The 19,937-nt window shown below is 35.4% G+C and overlaps 1 protein-coding gene across 3 annotated transcripts in view; it reads right to left on the reverse strand.

Moving 5' to 3' along the window:
* Positions 1–19,937, reverse strand: part of ASPM (assembly factor for spindle microtubules) — a 66,166-nt gene that overhangs the window by 38,326 nt on the left and 7,903 nt on the right. For all 3 annotated transcript variants that reach the window (XM_032878186.1, XM_032878187.1, XM_032878185.1), the window contains exons 4-13: positions 12,014–12,118; positions 11,465–11,611; positions 10,025–10,270; positions 9,431–9,498; positions 6,172–6,313; positions 5,278–5,408; positions 4,593–4,768; positions 1,953–2,098; positions 1,777–1,862; positions 1,084–1,305 (exon numbers count right to left, since the gene is read on the reverse strand). In XM_032878186.1, the coding sequence (XP_032734077.1) occupies positions 1,084–1,305; positions 1,777–1,862; positions 1,953–2,098; positions 4,593–4,768; positions 5,278–5,408; positions 6,172–6,313; positions 9,431–9,498; positions 10,025–10,270; positions 11,465–11,611; positions 12,014–12,118 (1,469 nt within the window). The remainder of the gene's footprint in view (positions 1–1,083; positions 1,306–1,776; positions 1,863–1,952; positions 2,099–4,592; positions 4,769–5,277; positions 5,409–6,171; positions 6,314–9,430; positions 9,499–10,024; positions 10,271–11,464; positions 11,612–12,013; positions 12,119–19,937) is intronic.

A 19,937-nucleotide genomic window follows, 5' to 3' on the forward strand; every position in this document is an offset into this window, starting at 1 on the left:
GATATTAATGGTTTTGTAGTGTATATTTCCTTTTAATATTTAGGAAAATCACATTAGTGGCTAATAGTGCCTAGAATAATTAATACCTTATTTATAGCCAAATTACCAATGATAAAACACTCTTTTAAAAATAGAATTTTATTGTGCTAGGAGAAATAGAGTCCCTCAAAAAATTCATGTCCTTCCTAGAATCTCAAAATATCACATTATTTGGATATAGGGCCACTGCAGGTTTAATTTTCACAGTGGAGTAGGGTAGATTCTAAATCCAATGTCTGGTATCCTTATATGGAGAGACACACAGAGACAAACATACAGGAAGATGCTATATGAGGACAGAGGCAGAAACTGGAGTAAGGGATCCACAAGCCCAGGAATGCCAAGGATTGCCAGCAACATGAGAAGTTAAGACAAAGGTATGGAACACATGCTCCCCTAAAGCCTTCCATAGCTCTCTAGTATTTAGTTAAAACGTAGAAGATTATCCATGTATCTGACAAATTTTCTACTAACCATACTGTTCAAGGTATAACAGTTTACTATATTTAGTAACATGAACTCTATCATTTTTCTGGCTTCATATTCTTTACCAGATATTTTATTCATTTTCACATATTTACATTTAAGAGTATACTTCATTAAGGGTACAGAAATATAGTATTAATCTAATAAATGATTACAAAACACTCAACTTAGATTTTTTTCCTCTCCCTTGTAGCCAGTGGTCAGGTTCTCTATCATCCACTTCTAGAAGCATGGTGAGTTTATTTGCATTTACCTTTAAAATAGGGGTGTAATCCTTAGGTGCCCCTGATCTGACAAATGTCTCCTACTGCGACTGCTGCCTAAGGCATTTTTTCTTTCTTAGTAATACATTAAAAAATTGTGCATTATACAACTGGTGACATCTTAGATTAGATAAAATACAGTATGTGAAAACACCCTCACTCATTTGAGGAAAAGTTTGCTTATATATAAACTACATTATTTAAGAAATGCAACAAAATATTTTATGAATAAAGTCTGACTTTAACCAAAATGTACTTAAAGACAGTGAGCTTAAACAAAAACAAAGAAACTTACTTTTTTATTATAGAAAGCACAAACAGCATTTACCCACTCCATCAACAGCTTTATGCTTTCACTATATTGTTGAAAGGAACCACTATTTCTTTTGTCTTTTTTCTTATTGAGAATAGCATCAGAATGACAAGATCGTGCAGACATTGTTTTCTTCATACTCTGTGTGTGTTTTAAAAAGTCAATTTCTTCTTTTAACTGATCTAAATTAATGGAAATATCCACCTGAAACACACACAAAAAAGGATAAATATCTCTATGTTTTCCATATACCATTTTAACCCACAGAAGTTAGCCATTGTCGTCTTCATTTTTTTTTAAATACAAACATAATTTATGCAGAAGTGATGGAATGCATAGTGGTTAATGTATAGTATGTCATGTGTAAGATCTGGGGTAACACAAGCCTGGATTTTAATCTCATCGCTTCTTCCTATCAATGTTCTAACATCTAGCTTCACTTTCCTTATCTATGAAGCAGTGACAACACCTACCTTACAAGGGAGTTGTGAAGATTAAATTGCAATTATTCCAGTTCCTGGGACAGAATAAACCCCAGTAAGTAACAGTTATTGTTAGTCTATTTGATGAAAATGCTTTTATAAACCAATATTATTGGTTGATAAATTTGATAAAAAGTATAAAAATTTGACAAAAATTTAATAAAAAGTGTGACATTTACCAAATGTACAATACCTGAAAAGCAAAAGCTATTTTCCAAAGTAATGCAAGAGTTTTTTCTCTGTGCCTATCCACAATATCCTTAGATAGGATTGTATTTCCTATAAATGAAAAGACAGCCTATTAGCACAATATATGTACATAACAGTTTTTGGTGAGAAGAAAAACTTTTATCTTTACTCAATTTTTACCATGCTCATCATTTAATTGAATTCCTTGTGATCTAAGAATTTGAAGAACAATATCAACATTGTGCATCTTCTGAAGACGACTTATTGCAGGAATCCTGAGTTTCTTTGAGAGATTCCAGTCTCGTGTGAGAAGTTCCATGATTCGCCTAACAATAAAGAAATTTTCAGACGACACTCTCATATAAAAACATATGTTAAAAGCTCCTGGCATCAAAAGGTGAGGCTCAAACCAGACCCCAAAATATCATAAATATCCTGCCGTTACCCTCCCCACACTGAGACACTAAGAATCAATGTATGATTGTTCTTACCATGTAAAGAAATAAACTTAACTTTCCTTTAAAAGACAAATAAAAAATACAAGATGAACTTTATTTAATTACAGCTATCACCCACATAAATCCCCCTAATCTGAAGGATTTTAAGTGAGAAAGATCCCCAAAAACTAACTGAAAACTCTTGCTCCACAATTAGCAAATAAGAATCATTTCTCATTTTAAGCCTGCAGTTTGAGATTTATGAACAGAATGTAAGAAAAAAAGATGAGACATACACAAATGCACACATGAACAAAATAATAGAGTTCTATAGGAAAAAAGAAAGGGAAAGTAAGGGAGAAAGTATATTTGTGGAGGGACTACTATATTCTACACATCAAGCAAGTGCTTTCTTTTCTTATTTTAGTCCTCATAGCAAGTCCTATAATCAGGCATTATTATTGTTGTTTTTTTTTCTCTTCAGATGAAGAAACCAAAGCCCAAAGGAATTTAGTAAACTGCCTATAGTCATATAGTTAGTAATATGAACTAAAACTCAGTCTTATCAGATTCAGAAGCCATTCCGTTATATCTACGCCAGATTATTGTAAAACTATTTGAGTGCCTACCTTAAAAAGACATAGATACTACAACTTAAATTCAAACCTCTAATATCATCTATGTCACTAGTATTTTATCTACTAGACAATAATCAGTATTTCTGCAGAAAAAGCAAACCCTAACAGATTATTGCAGATAGCTAAAATTTGGCAGAATTGTTTATAGAACTGAAATTTGGAGAACTATTTATATAACAATAATTTCTAAAGGTTAGAAAGTTACTCAAGATCATTCCAGGCTAACCACTTAATCAACATATGAAGTATTTCTGCAACAGTAGGCCAATCCATTACTTATGGCATCAGTAGATTAACCATTCTCAAGCATTCTCAAATGACCTTGAAGATTCATGATCATTTTGCTGACACTGAAGAAAGTAGAAATCTGGTATGCAAAATCAAGTCTATTAACTAGTTATAATTCCTGACCAACAAAAAAGCATCAATATCCAACAGTGCTAAGTCCTTAGTAACTCTCGTAAAAACCTAAAAAATGCCTTCCATTGTGGAAAATAGCAGTGAACATAAAACCAGTCAGTGGCCCTCCTGGAAAGTGGAGAAAGTCTAAAAACATGAATTCCTATTGGCCAGAAAACACATGTAGTGGCTTGGATGTATGAAATGAACAAATTAAACAAATATAAAAATAACATGTGAAACATTTTCAGCAAGTGCTCTAGACTATATGGAAATTACTCAAGTGATAAATAACTACAGAAAAGTTCAAAAGACCATTACTTTGTCGTGAGAACATATAATCAGAAAAGAATATTCATGGAAATTTAATTTAGAAAGAAGCAAGTGACATGTATGTTGTTTTTGAAGAACTAGGGATTCATAAAGTTCCAGAGATCCCTTCCTCATACATATGTCAAATGTAATGTAAATTGGAGACTTTCCTAGAAACAAGACAAATGTGTCCAATGCAGATATCCCAAAGAGGCCAACTGTAGTTCAGTGCTCATGGTCACTCCTGCCAAAGCAGGAACCGCTAATTCACTGGACTCCTACAAAAGCCAATTTTGACGATGCTGGTTTGTTACTGAGAAGTGTCGTATGATTTGAAGCCAGACATCCTGAGTTTATGTCTCAATATCATGATATAAAACTTGGGCACACTCTTTTACTTCTCCAGCCTGCTTCTCCTGCTGTGTAAAACAAGGTTAATAATGCAACTAGAATTGGTCCCAAGTAATAACAGTTTTTATGAAACCCTGTCACCATAATGTGTTACTTAAATGTTTGATATTTTAAATGGTTCCATGCTTGTCTCAGCTTCTGTTCTAGGGCATCACTGGTTACTATTCACAGACCTTTGTCACTGTCAGCATGAAAAAAAAAATGTGCATAGGAGACAAGGTTTCTAGACCTAAAATTGACACTATTTTACAAAGGTGCTGCACATACTTGTCCCAATCCTTTTTACCCTAAAAAAAATTTACTGCATCATATGAAAGAGCAAGAAAGAGGGGCTCCTGAGTGGCTCAGTTGGTTAAGTGTCTGACTCTTGATTTCAGTTCAGGTTATGATCTGAGGGTTGTGAGACTGAGCCCCATGTTGGGCTCTGTGCTCAGCAGAGTCTGCAAGAGTATTCTCTCCCTCTCCCCTACCTCCTCCCCCAACTCTCTCTCTCTCTCTCTAAAATAAATAAATTTTTAAAAAAAGGAAGAGCAAGAAAGACTATGTAAATTAAAAAAAAAGTGTTTAGCAGAAAATTTTAGTCTATTCCATTAAGTAAAATAATTCTTATTTCTCATACTTACACAAGACGCACCCCACACTGCAAGTCTACAGCAAGATTTGTAACCGCAAAATCAAATTCATCAAATGGTGTTTGAACATGGTTAACAGGTAATCCCAATAAGCTAAGGTGACGGGAAAGATCACCTTCACCACTTAGGAAGTCTCGTGAAAAAGCCAGAAGAATGTCTTTACTAGTCTGTGGAGAAACAAGTTGCAGGTATTAAATCCCAAGATTATAATTTTGTTTATAATAACAACAAATTCTTATTCTGTGCATATAGAAATGAAGTCAAATTAATGGTAGAATAAAAAAAGTCAGTTTCATATCATATGGTAATAATGTACATCTATTTCCAATTTAAGGCCTTTTAAAAAATTGCTCATAATTAACAACAGACTCCAAAAATTAGTCTTCATTTGATAGTACGCTAAATTAGGAAAGAAATCCTAATCCCTCTACCCAGTTAATTCCTCAGAATTCTCAAATCAACAAAACTTCATAGGGTATTGTGTTGGTAAAAAGTCAACCAATAAGTTAGGCAGGGTTAGAACTATTAATAAGACAGACTAGATAAGTATTCCGATCCTATTCTACTCCGGAGTACTCTTCTTTGGGAAACTTAGAAGTTTTTAAAGAGAAAATATACAATAAAAACAAGTAAAAGTCTTAAATGTGAACTCTAAAAGAGAAAATGAAAACTATACCTTGAATTCAGCATCTTTACAGAAGAGACAAGGGTCATGATCAATAAGTTTGGATATTTTAGCATAATCAAGGAAACAAACCAACAGCAATAACTTTTTCAATGTAAACTTAGACAAAGCTTCTTCATGACCTTAAGTACAAAAAACATAGCAAGTTAATCTGTGAAAGAAAAGCTTCACCTTAAAATATGATAACGTACTAATAAAGAAAATTAATAGTAAGCACAAATAGAACATTATTTGTTTCTTAGTGTTTTAAATGTATGAATTCATGTAATATTCATAAAACTCTATGTTCCCAATATTTCCAGCTCATAGAGGAGGAAGCAGAGGCACAGAGATATCAAATGATTTAGTCTGGGGCGCCTGGGTGGTTCAGTGGGTTAAGCCTCTGCTTTCAGCTCAGGTCATGATCTCAGGGTTCTGGGCTTGAGTCCAACATTGGGCTCTCTGCTCAGCAGGGAGCCTGCTTCCCCCTCTCTCTGCTGGCCTCTCTGCCTACTTGTGTTCTCCCTCTCTGTCAAATAAACAAATAGAATCTTTAAAAAAGTGATTTAGTCTATCTCATGCAACAAATTTTTAATAAGCACCTACTCTATGCAGGCAGCATCCTAGATGCCACATTTATAGTTAACAAGCTAAAAGAAATATGATCACAGGGCTTACAGCCTACTTGTGAGGAGAGGGTGGGTAGAGACAACAAAAAGGTAAAAATAATTATAGTGATGGAGAAAGTGATGGGGAATGATGGGTGAAAAGAAAGGATAGTGGAGAGAGGAACTATTTATATTGGCATTTCTAAGAAGGTAAAATTTAAACAGAGACCAGAAAGAATAATAAGCAGAAGCTTATTGCATAGCGTGGAAAGAATGCAATGGAGGCAGAACTACTCACCATCTCTATACAGATGAGGAACAGTGGGGTGTCTGTACTCAGCGGCTATATCAGGATTCCAAAGTAAGCGATTCAGAATGAACACAGCCAACCCCATGACATCACTATTGTCTTCCAAAGATAGGAGTTCTCCAAAAATTGTCTGAAAAGAAATTAAAGACTATGTGACTTTCAAGAAGCAAAAGGATACAACAGGGGGCGAGCAGACTACAATCTTCTAAGGATTTGGCAATGTTCTATTTTCTAAGTAGTATGGAAATAACATGGATATTTGCTAAAAAAAAAACTGTATATGCTTTGTGCATTCCTTAGTGTATATGATGTACGATGAAAAAAGGCAAAAGCTCAGGACTAAGTTAAATTCTTAAAAATCATCTGACAAACCATATTACATTTAATTTTTTCCTTTAAAGAACTATCAAATGTAGGCATCTTGCTCAAATTCAATTTTAATTATCCTACTAAGTATATCATGAAGGCAACAGAAACTTAAATATTCAAAATTTTTTAATAGTTAACAGGTGGAAATCCATCTGCAAATAATCTAACATAATAATTTGGAAAGTTCAGATCTGTTTATAATTGATTTTTAACAATGTTTTTTATTATGTCCTGTTAGCCACTATATAGTACATTAGGTTTTTTTTTTTTTTTTTTTTAAGATTTTTATTTATTTATTTGACAGAGAGATCACAAGTAGGCAGACAGGCAGGCAGAGAGAGAGGAGGATGCAGGCTCCCCGCTGAGCAGAGAGCCTGATGCGGGCCTCGATCCCAGGACCCTGGGATCATGACCTGAGCTGAAGGCAGAGGCTTTAACCCACTGAGCCACCCAGGCGCCCCAGTACATTAGTTTTTGATGTAGTGTTCAATGATTCATGAGTTGTGTATAACATAATTGATTTACATATGAAATTAACTTAACACCAACATGTTTATTATTAATGATTTTTAAAGCAATTAGAAAAAACTAAAACCATATCAGATTATATCTTATAAGCTTACATTGACCAATTGTAGAGATAAAAGCATGGTAAATATATGTCAAAATAGAAAAACTTCATATTTACCTACTTTTTTTCCTTTGATGTTTTCTTAAAATCCTCAAAGATCATACCCACCACTAGAACCTTAAGGTGTTCACAGGTACTCATACCTCCTTTCTATCTAAAAAAGATTGTACATTCCCACCAACCGACGTGGACTTGCTGTGTCCATGGAGGATAATATTCCTACCTCATTTGTGTTTGGCCAAATAATGCGCTCTGGCCAGTGGAATACAGATGGAAGGATACCTACTACATCTAAGCAGATGTTTTATTTTTTATTTATTTTTAAAGATTTTATTTATTTATTTGAGAGCAGGTGAATGAGAGAAACAGCACAAGCCAGGGAAGGAGAGGCAGAGGGAGAAGCAGACTCCCCGCTGAGCAGGGACCTTGATGCGGGACTCAATCCCAGGGTCTTCAGATCATGACTTGAGCTGAAGGCAGACACTTAAACAACTGAACCACCCAGGTGCTCCTAAGCAGAAGTTTTAAAAGGCATTGCAAGTTTCTGTCTAACTCTCTTGTTTTTTACCTTGGCCCAATAGAGGGGTTCTACTTCAATTAAGGTTCCAGAATTATTTGACTGTGAAAGCAGAGCTAGTTGATATGTAATTTTCTGATTAACAAAAGCATACTAAATTGAAATAAGAAAACTTAGTAAAGATACTATCAAACTGTGTGACCACAGAAAGCTTATCATTTGTTCTCTTTGGGCCTCAATTTCTTGATAAATAAAAGCCAAATACTGTTAATAATTCCTTTCAGTCCCAAAGACCATTGTATTCTAACACCTGGAATAAACTGAAGAATAGAATGTCCCAAATGACAATGGCAAAAAGCCTAAAGAAAATGTAAAAGTATACCAGTAAAAGACAAAAGAAAACTGGAAACATGGAGCATTTTAAAAATAGAATCATATTTTTAATAGTCAACTATTACTGTCTTTTTCATTTAGTTTTTTTTTTTTTTTTTTAAGATTATTTATTTATTTATGAGAGAGAGAGAGAGAGAGAGAGAGAGAGACAGCTACAGAGGAAACACAAGCTGGGGAAGAGGGAGAGGGAGAAGCAGGTTTCTCATAGAGCATGGAGCCCAATGCAGGGCTCTATCACAGGACCCTGGGATCATGACCTGAGCCTAAGGGAGACACTTAACAACTGAGCCTCCCAGGTCTCCCACATTCAGTTAGTTTTAAAATTCTAAGTATTGGGGCACATGGGTGGCTCAGTGGGTTAAGCATCTGCCTTCAGCTCAGGTCTTGGTCTCAGGGTCTTGAGATCGAGCCCCACATAAGGCTCTCTGCTCGGCGGGGAGCCTGCTTCTCCCTCTCACTCTGCCTGCCTCTTTGCCTACTTGTGATCTCTCTCTGTCAAATAAAAAAATTTTAAAAATCTTAAAAAAAAATTCTATGTATTATTGAGCCATGCACCAAGTGAAAAACTCAAATTTGACAACATTTTTATAAGAAATGTTGCATTAAAATGGTTACAAGTTCGGGCTCTGGTATCAGACAAGTATAGATTCAAATCCTGACTAATAATTGGCATATAGCATGTCATTTAAAATCTAAGCTTCAGTATTGTCATGAAGTGAAAAAAACAAGACATACCTCACTGGGATTTGAAGAGGTTTAAATTAGATAATATGTTTCAAACAGCCTAGTATATCATTTGCAAAAGCTCAAGAAGGAGCTTACAATACTTGTTATTGTATCCAGTACCAAATTATACATATTTAAGAAAACAAGAAAATTACTTGCTATGTGATGATATGGCAATAATATATATACTGGCATGATCTAATTACCTACTAAGCATTTTTTAAAGGACCTTAAATTTTATTATTTATTTACTTTTTAAAGATTTTATTTATTTATTTGACAGACAGAGATCACACGCAGGCAGAGAGAGAGGAGGAAGCAGGCTCCCTGCTGAGCAGAGAGCCTGATGCAGGGCTCGATCCCAGGACCCTGAGGATCATGACCCGAGCCGAAGGCAGAGGCTTAACACACTGAGCCACCCAGGCACCCCAGGACCTTAAATTTTATACTGAAAAATCAATTAAGCTAACTAAATGACTTTATAAGTGAAATCATATTTTATTAAAAATACATAATAAAAAGCCTACTAAAGGTATATATAACAAAAGAAGTATACAATAAAAGTATATAATGAAAGGGATAAAATTTCAAAAACTGAAGCATATACTTACCTCTAAGCCAATTCGTAGCCATAAAGGATTATATGACAACAGCCAATTCAGGACTTTCTGCCGTTCTCCTGAAATGTATGTGAAAGCAAGTAAGCTCAGACCACCACTCAAATAGAGACAATAAATAAAATTTTATGGAGGAAAATCATCAAAAAATAGGGATAATCACTTATATGAAATCAGTTAATTTAAATATATGGCATTCTTATATATATGACTATTAAAGTACACAAGATTTTAGGCAGCAAAGTCAAATAATGTACATATTTGACTCTGAAATACAAAATGTTGAGTGTTTTTAAGGAATTAATTTCAAGTGGAGCCTGGGTGGCTCAGTCAGTTAAACATCTGACTCTTGATTTTGGTGCAGGTCATGATCTCAGGATCCTGGGATCAGCCCTGTCTCAGGCTCTGCACTCAGTGGGGGGTCTGCTTGAGGATTCTCTCCTCCACCCTTCCCCTCTCCCCCATCCTCCTCCCCCTCATGAATATCCATGCTCTCTCTCTCTCTCAAATGAATAAATAAAATAAATCTTTAAAAAATATAATCACATCTTTAAAGAATCTTTATAAAGATTTCTATAATCTTCTTACCAACATCTTTCCAGAGGTGTCTATCTTTTCTAACAACTAACCGCCTAGCTTCAATTTCAATTTCAAGCTTCTTAATAGCTTTAACCATTTTTTCAGAAGTAAATAAGCGACATGCTGCACGACGTAATCTATTCAGCCTGCACCGAGCAGTATAAGCTCTGAGAGACATTTCGTCTTTTGTAGGAGCTCTAGGAACGCTGATTTTATGTTGACTCTCCAATCCCAAAAGAAGAGTAGCAGCATTTACTGGGCAAAAAGAAAAGGAAGAATGTTTCTGGTTAAACAATATATACATATATCCTTAGATCTAGCAGTAAGTGCAAATTTAAGATGGCCAAAATAGGGTCTTTTTTCCGCCCCTTCCAAGCTTGTTCGTTTCTTTTCTCAAAATATGGGTGTCATCTGGTTCACTCAGTACCTTAGACCATTCTATCGTTGCAACTTGGGGCTCTACCTACAAAATGGATCTCAAGTCTAACCATTTCTCATAACCTCCACCATTATTACCCAAGTTCACACACTATCATCTCTAACCTATGCTTATGAAATAGTCTCCCAACTAGTTTCTCTGCTTCCGTTCTTTTTAATAAATTAAAAAAAGATCTCTAAAGAATGTGACTTTAAAAAATCAATTAAATTTTGAAATGCAACTTGAATTTTTATAAAACACATTTCCTCTCAAGAAGAAAACTAAAAATCAGGCTCTGTTTACTTCTGGGGAAAAAGAAAAGCTCCCTTTAGAGACTGTCTTGCCAAAGGGCATTTTAATGTAAATATGTTATACACTATTCTCTAACAAATACAGACAGGCCTCTCTTTGAACATGCAACAATGGAGAAACTATCATCTTAAAGACAGCTTACATAATGGCTTGGCAAGTTAAATGTTTACAAAGATGTTTCCTTATCTTGAGTTGAATTGATTCCTATAATTTCTATTCCAGAGCATCACAAGTTAAGTTTCCTTTTCTCTCAGGAAAAAAAGCCTTTGTCTGAAGGACAGCATGCTTCCATTTTATTCTACACGTGAGTCTTTTCCAGAACATGCACTGAGATGTTTGCTATACAAGACTGTTAGATTTATTCACCAGGATAGTAAACTTCATTTATGCAGTGAAGATTGAATTGGATTTCTTAGTAGCCATGTTTCACTATTAACTCAGACTAAATCTATATTAAAATAAAACTCATTCCCCTGAAAGGCTGGAATTGCATTGGCTGATGAACAAGAATGGAAAGCAAAAGGAAAAAGCAAAGTTTAGTACTTTCAGTAAAGAATTCCCTAAAAATTCTTACCTATACAATCTTTAGCAATGATGTCAATGAGTTAGTGAACCATGCCATTAACTATAATATATATGCATAATTTAAAAATGGCAATTTATGTTAAGAACTATCTGTTAAAACAAGAGTATTATTTAATTTAATCATTAATGTTTACCTTCAGAAATATTTGTTTTTACAGTGAAGTCCTCAGGAGTTAATATAAAATTTAGCCACCAAGTGAAGCCCTGCTCCTGCTTTTCCTTCCAACGTTCATCATAAAACATGTTTTTTGCAGCAAACGGCATTGGGTGTCTAGGAATATCTAAGAATACAGTTGATTTATTAAATGAGAAATTCTCTTTTAAATTATTATGCAATATATAGCAAAATACCATTTTTATTAGCAAAACCACCTAAAACACTGAACAATATTTGCTTTTCCACTACTTGCAGATAACCACTGGAAACATTTTAGGTATAAAATGTAATCAAAGTTTGAAGGGAAAAAGCACCACTGTACTTCCTGGTTATTTAAAAATCCCAAGTCACCATGAGTTAATTTCACCAAAGTCTGAGAAAAGATCCTGTTATTTGAATACACATATTTACAATTCTCCAAGGCTTTAATTCAACAAAAAGTATAAATTCATTTCCACTTGAAATGCAGTTAATGCTTCACTCCATGTCAGTTTTTCAGTGACTTTAAAAAATAATGAACACTTACCTGTTTTTAATGGTTTTATGAAGGTCAAAGTAGACTGTGCCACAGCAACAATGGGTTTTGTTCTTTTGTTTGTTTTAGAATTAGGAGTTCTGTATACTGATGAATCTAAAATAAATTAGAAAGCAGAATGATAGCATTAAAAATGAAATAAATTCCATGAATGAACTCTTTTAAAGTTATATTTGGGGGCGCCTGGGTGGCTCAGTGGGTTAAAGCCTCAGCCTGCAGCTCAGGTCGTGATCTCAGGGTCCTGGGATCGAGTCCCGCATCGAGCTCTCTGCTCAGCAGGGAGCCTGCTTCCTCCTCTCTCTCTCCACCTGCCTCTCTGCCTACTTGTGATCTCTGTCAAATAAATAAATAAAATCTTTAAAAAATAAATAAATAAATAAATAAATAAAGTTATATTTGAGTTCTTCAACATCACATCCATTTAGCAAATAACTATTATGTGCCTGATACTATGCTATGAACTTGGGGGTCAATAAAACCTACATCTGGAAGTTACAGATCAGAAGCTATACTTTATCTTGTGTCTGCAGAAGCTAAACCACCATTTATTGTTATGTATATATTGCAGATTCTGTGTTATATACTGAGAATACAGAATTGCAGCTATGGTCCCAGCCCTGGGAAGTTCTCAGTCTAGTACAGAAGTTTAAAAGAAATTATAATATACCGCATAAAGGAGAAGTACATTTAAGCAGCTGTGAGAACAAGAAGGGAGAGTTAACTTCACCTAGAAGGGTAGGACAGCCTTCCTAAATGCAAATACACTTGAGCTGACTCTTATTAAAGTGGAAGTTAGGCATGAGGCATGTGGTCTGTTTGACAGAATTGCAATATGACTGGAATAAAAAATGCCTATCAGAAGAACAATAGAAGAGGTTGAAAAAATTAGAAAAGAGTTGAATCATAATAAAGGTAGTGGCAGCTAATGTTTGAATACTTTGTTGCAGGCACTATCACAGTCTTTTAATGTAGAATACCTCAGGCGATCACCCCAGCAAACCTCTAAGAAATGTACTATTAATATCCATATTTTATATAATTAGGCTACCGGGGCTTAGAAAAATTGAGCTACTTGGTCAGTGTCACACAAGCCAGTAAGTGGCAGAGCTAGGCAGTATACTCCCAGAGCCGGCACTACTAATCAGTCTGCTGTCTCTGGTATGCTAGTGAAAGATCTAAATCCAGGAAGTAACATTATCATTTACATTTTAGAAAACAGTGGCCAATGGAATAAAAGGGATCAAGACTAGAGATAGAAAGCTAAGAGGAAGCTATCACAGTGGCGCAACTTAGCTATTATGAGAATTTAAATTAAAACAGAAGCAGTGGAGATAAATTAGAAAGAAGATTTATTTTAATAGTAGAACCTACAAGCCTTAATAACCACTGGCTAGGCAAGTGGGAAAGAATGAGAACTTCGGAGGATTTCCAGGTATCCAACCCAGGTGACTGAAGGAGATAGTAGGTGGTAACTACAAAGGAAACTGCAATAAAGGTGACAGTGGCAAAGTGATATACTTTATAGGTTAATATAGTTATATCAGAACAGCAGTTCACTCCCTCAAATGCAGGTTTCATACCACATGATACACTTACTAAATATAAACAAAGAGCTAAGAAAAGGCAGAAGAGAGCAAACTATGATCCACAGGCAAAATCCAGCCCACTGACTATTTTTATATGGTCTATAATCTAAGACTAGTTTTTATATTTGTAAATAATTGGGGATAAAATTCAAATGATTATATTTTATGATACATGAAAATTACATGAAAATTCAAATTTCAGTGTCCATAAATAAAATTATACTGGAACAGTCACATTTATTGATTTATACATTGTCTGTGGCTCTTTTTTCTTCTACAGTGGTGGAGGTTCAGTAGTTGTGATAGAGATCATTTGGCTTACAAAACCTAAATATTTATTATCTGAACCTGTAGAGGAAAAGTTGGCTTAGTTTTGATTTAGAGGAATTATAAATCTGCACCAATTGTGAAAATAAGGAACACAGTCACATTGTGACATATTTATGAGGTTATAATTTCTTTGTATTTGAACATTTAAAAATAAAAATAAGAGGAAAAAATCCTCATTCTGAAACACCAGAGAAGCTGAAGTACCTCTGTGTGGAATCATTTTATTCTGTGGGAATCCTTTCCTGGAACCATCTCACAGCTCCTCATCACTCAGAAAGGCCAAGTAAAGTGTGTTCCTTTCTGTGCTTCCATGACTCCCTGTGCATAGCTCAGTCAGAGGACTGAGAGCAGCCTGAAGATAGGAACAATACCTTTTCTCTTTGTATCCATAGAATCTCAAACAATGCATAGCACACAGTAGGCACCTTACCAATACTGAATAAATATATCTTGGAAAATGGACTTCTTTCTTTGCTTTCCTGGGTTTGCCAGAATAGAGTCAGTTATTCTTAGTGAGTGTTACCAAGCTCTCATATAAGCTCATCAGTCAGATACTCAATGTGTCCAATCTTCTTTAAACCCTTGCAAAGAAGCTCAACTAGGTGGCCACCTTAAACAAACTCATCATTCATCATTTATTGTACAACTTGTTGGAGTTCAAAACAGGTATAGGTATGTTCCTTATACTCAAAGAATTTGTTATCTGGTCAGATAATATCTATAGGAAACAAGAAATACAAGCAAAGAAATAGTGTTAACATAGGAGATGTTATATATACTGAATTCAGATTTGCTTAGGGAACATACCTCAAGGGAAAGCCATCAGGGAGTTAATAAAAGTTGACTATAGTACCTGAAATAACTGGAAGATCTGAATTAGTGAGAAAACAATAGGTAAGAAAGTTAACAAAAGGATACATGGTCAGGAATAAGACAAGGATGCCCACTCTTGCCACTTTTATACAGCACAGTATTGGAAGTCCTCACTAGAGCAACTGGGCAAGAAGAAGAAATAAAAGAAATCCATATTAGAAAGAAAGAAGTAAAACTGTCATATTCATAGATGAAATATTATATATAGAAACCCCTGAAGACTCCATCACAAAACCATTAGAGTAAATTAATTCAGTAAAGATGCAGGACACAAAATAAATACACAGAACTATAAGACATTGAAGAAAGAAACTGAAGACACATATAATTGGAAAGATATTCCAGACTCATGGATTTAAAGAATTAATGTTGTTAAAATGTCCATACTACCCAAAGCAATCTATAGGTTCAATGAAATCTCTATTAAATTTTCTATGGTTTTTTTTAAAGCAATAGAACAAATTGTCTTAGGATTTCTGTGGAACCACAAAAGCCCCCAAATAGGGAAAGCAATCTTGAGAAAGAAGAACAAAGCTAGAGGCATCATACTTCCTGATTTCAAACTGTATTACAAAGCTATAGTAAATAAAACAGTATGGTATTGACATAAAAACAGGCACACAGATCAGTGGACCAGAATAGAGAGCCCAGAAATAAATCTACATACATGGTCAATTGTTTTACATTCAAAGGAGGGAAGAATATACAATATATAGTCTCTTCAATAAATGATGTTGGGAAAACTGAACAACCACATGCAAAATAATGAAACTCTACTACTATGTTATATTATGCACAAAAATCAACACAAAATGGACTAAAGAATGTGAGCAAAACCCATAAAACTCCTAGAAAGAAATACAGGCAGTAAGCTCCTTGACTAGGTGATGAGTTTTTGGATTGACACCAAAGGGAAAGGCAACAAAAGCAAAAACAAACAAGTGAGACTACATCAAACTACGAGCTTCTGCATAGCAAAGAAAATCATCAACCAAATCAAAGGTAACATACTGAATGGGAGAAAACTCTGATGGGGGTTAATATTCAAAATATAGAAAAAGTACTCAAACAACTCAATAACAAAAAAAATTCCCTAAATAATCCAAATAAAAAGTGGGCAAAAGATCTGAATAGACATTTCTCCAAAGAAGTCATACAGATGGCCATCAGACATATGAAAATATGCTCAACATCACTCATCATCACTAGGCACATGCAAATCAAAACCACAATAAGTTATCATCTCACACCTGTTAGAATGTTTATAATCAAAAAGACAAGAAATAGTGTTGGCGAGGATGAGGAGAAAAGGGAACCCTGGTGCAATGTTGGTAGGAATGTAAATTGGTACAGCCAATGGAAAACAGTATGGAGTTTCTCAAAAAATTACAACTAGAGGGGCGCCTAAGTGGCTCAGTGGGTTAAAGCCTCTGCCTTTGGCTCAGGTCATGATCCCAGGGTCCTGGGATTGAGCCCCGCATTAGGCTCTCTGCTCAGCAGGAAGCCTGCTTCCTCCTCTCTCTCCCTCTCTGTGCCTGCCTTTCTGCCTACTTGTGATCTCTGTCTGGCAAATAAATAAATCAAATCTTTAAAAAAAAATTACAACTAGAACTACCATATCAGCAATTCCACTTCTGGATATTTTTATGAAGAAAACAGAAACACAAACTCAAAAAGACACATGCACTCCCATGTTCACCGCAGTATTACTTACAATAACAAAGATATGGAAACAAGCTAAGAGTCCCTTCAATGGGTGAATGGATAAAGAAAATTCTATATATATATATATATATATATATATATATATGGAATATTATTGATCGATAAAAACAGATGAATCTTGCCACTTGTGACAACACGGAAAGACCTTGAGCGGATTATGCAAAGTGAAATAATCAGAGAAAGAGAAATACCATATGATCTCACTTATATGTGAAATCTAAAACAAAAACAAAAACCAAGCTCATAAATACAGAGCACAGGTTTGTGATTGCCTAAGGTAGGGAGTGGTGGGGGTGAGAGGGGTCAAAGTATAAACTTCCAGTTACTAAATAAATAAGTCATGGGGATGTAATAGACAGCATGATGATTAGTTAATACTACTGTACTGCCTATTTGAAAGTTGTTAAGAAAGTAAATCTTAAAAGTCCTCATCACAAGAAAAAAATTGTATAACTATGTATGAGGTTAACAACAGCAAAAAAAAAAAAGATAAATGGATGGAATGACAGGACTAGCATGGCAAAGAAAGTTATAGAATATAAGCTAGCAGGTTGGCTACATAGAGGTCACAAGAAGACAACCTTAAATGGTAGAATAACAAGACTGTAAATAATCTGATAACAGCAGAGAGCAACTGAAGATTCCTGAGCAAGGGAGTGGGAAATCCAGATATTGGATACCACTCATTGCCTCCCACCTATTTTGGCACATCAGAAATTTGAGGCCAGGTGGATCCCAATCACTATCATTGGTCGATGCCCAAAATAAAACCCTTATATTTACCTGTTCCTTCTCTTAAACCCTAACAGTATAATAAAATATGGTAGAAAGAATATTTACTTTGTAGTTAGGGAGACCTGAGTTTAAATTACAACTCTATTTTAGTGGCTTCTGTGACCTTGGGCAAATTATTGGCCTTTTTGAATCTGATATGAAGGAGTTAGAGAAGGAAGTTATTCTATATAGATGGGACAATAAACTTGAAATACCCTGAGGACAGAGCATGTTTGATGATTCAAGGATAACAAGGAAGCCAGGGTGATAGGAGCAGAGTGATCAAAGGGGAGAGAGATAAGTGTTAGGGGTCGGGGGGGGAGATGGGTGGTAATACAGATCTAACAGGGCCTTGTACATCGTTGTAAAAAGTTTGGCTTTCAGTGAAATGGGAAGCCACTACAGGGTAAAACTGGAGAATGTCAGAATCCAACTAATTTCTAAAGTACTACCCTGGTTGCTATGTGGAAAATAAACTATATAGAAGCCAAAGGTGAAGTAAGATCTATTAGTAGGCTCTGCAATGACACAGACTAAATCAAGTGCCACTGGAAATGGTGAGAAGTGATCAGATGCTGTACTTAGAGGAAAGAGAAGATAGGATTTGTTGATGGACTGAATTTGGAATCAGACAGACTACACTTACAAAGAAAAGGTCGGAGAGAAATATACTTAAGGACATTTACAAGGTTTGGACCTGAGATGAAAGGTCCCAACAGGAAGGATTGTGATGGGAATGACATACCAGGTAGGTATATCATGGGAGAAGGGACAGCAAAGGTTTGACTTTGGACAAATTAAATAAAGATGTTCATTAGACAGTGAAGAAATCAGTCTATAAATTAGAGGTCCTTCCTAAAATATAAAATTGGGAGGTCTCCAGGTAGGGGTAGCACTGTAAACTAAGAAATGGAATGAGATCACTAAGGGAATGAGTAAGGGTATGAAATGATAAAGGGGGATGCCTGGGTGGCTTAGTCAGTTAACTGGCTGATTTCAGCTCTGGTCATGAACCCAGGGTTTTGGAATCAAATCCTGCATAGGGCTCCTTGCTCAGTAGGCAACCTGCTTTTCCCTCTGCCTGCTGCTCCTCCTGCTTGTGCTGACAAATAAATAAAAATCTTAAAAAACAAATAAGAAAAGTATGAAAAAGAGTCAGTGACTAAGCTTTCACTTACTCCAAGATTTAAGAAGTTGGGTGATAAAGAGCACTCCGCAAGGAAAACTGAGAAGCAACCAGTAAAGTAGGGAAAGAACCAGGAGAAAGTGGGGATGGCAGAATCAGGTATTCCAGGAAGACAGAGGTTCAAAGTATCAAACAGTTTGCTAATAGTTCAAGATGAAGATTGACAAATATTTATCAGATTTAATAGTGTGGAGGTATTAATAACCTTGACAAGAAAATTTCAGTAGTCAAAATCTGATTGAAGTGGGTTCAAAAAATAAGAGACAGAGTAGAACAGCTAATTCAAGCAACTTTCTAAATGAGTTTTTTTACATTAAAAAGCACCTTTTAATTCAAGTATCATGTTTACACATAAAAGTATATATATCTCAGTGAACAATGACAAAGTAAAGACTTAGGTTCTTCAAAGGAGTCTTGCTCAAAAGAAAGCAGAAAAATGGGGCAGGGGCTGAAGGAGGTATAAATGGTATTAATATGATTTTGTATTTTTAAAAGATGGAATAACAGCATATTTGTATCAGAAATGACTCAGTAGGAAGATATGGGAGAGAGAAGATAATCACTGGGTAGAAGGACATAGGATCTGTTGTACCAGTGAAGAGTCTAGCTACATCAAGTGCATAGACACTTCATGCTTTAGCAGGTGGGAAGAAAGTAGTGGACTAAACACAAGTAAGGGAGGTAAATGTTGAGTGTGTGAAGGTTTTCTTCGATACTTCTACTGACTCAATGAAGTAGGAAGGAGATCATCAGCTTAGACAAGTTTCAGAGGACTATAACTGGAGCCTAAGTGCTTGGGGTAGAACCCTAGCTTTATCATTTACTACCTCTGCAATCTTAGGCAAATTATTTAATTTCTGGATGCACTGGTTTCCTCATTTTGAAAATGTTATATTGATAACAATTATCTTGTGTGATTGTCATGAGTATTAGAGGGGGTAATAGTAAAGCACTTACAACTGGATCTGACAGAAGACATGTTCAGTAAATATTACCTACCATTCTCAATCATCAGAGAGGAGGAAAGAAAAGTGCTAGAGGTTTCAGGAGAAAAGATGGGAGGGAAGAGAGTCTGTGGCAAAGTGATAAAAGTTAATAAATCCCAAAGTACAGCCAAAGAGTTAAGGACTTACTAGAGATTTGTGGTCATTAATTTAAAGACCAACCAGCAAGATTCAGGCACAGAGCAGGTAGAGTTGGGTTAGGGTTGGAATTTGCTGGACAAATACAATGAGGGGAAGAGAGATGAATGGAACGATCACGTGAGTTATGGAATCCAAGCTGTAGAAGTAGGAAAGTAAGGACATGTCAGAGTGAAGGCTGCCGAAACCATGAAGGATTAAAGGATTATATATAGAAAGGGGAGAAAAAATGTTGGGAGTTGGGTGTGTAGAGAAAACGCTAAAATCATAGATGGTGATTAGAGATGGAGATATTTTTA

Source organism: Lontra canadensis, unplaced genomic scaffold (genome assembly GCF_010015895.1).
Source record: "Lontra canadensis isolate GAN:19392208 unplaced genomic scaffold, GSC_riverotter_1.0 scaffold63, whole genome shotgun sequence".
NCBI classification, from domain to species: Eukaryota; Metazoa; Chordata; class Mammalia; order Carnivora; family Mustelidae; genus Lontra; species Lontra canadensis.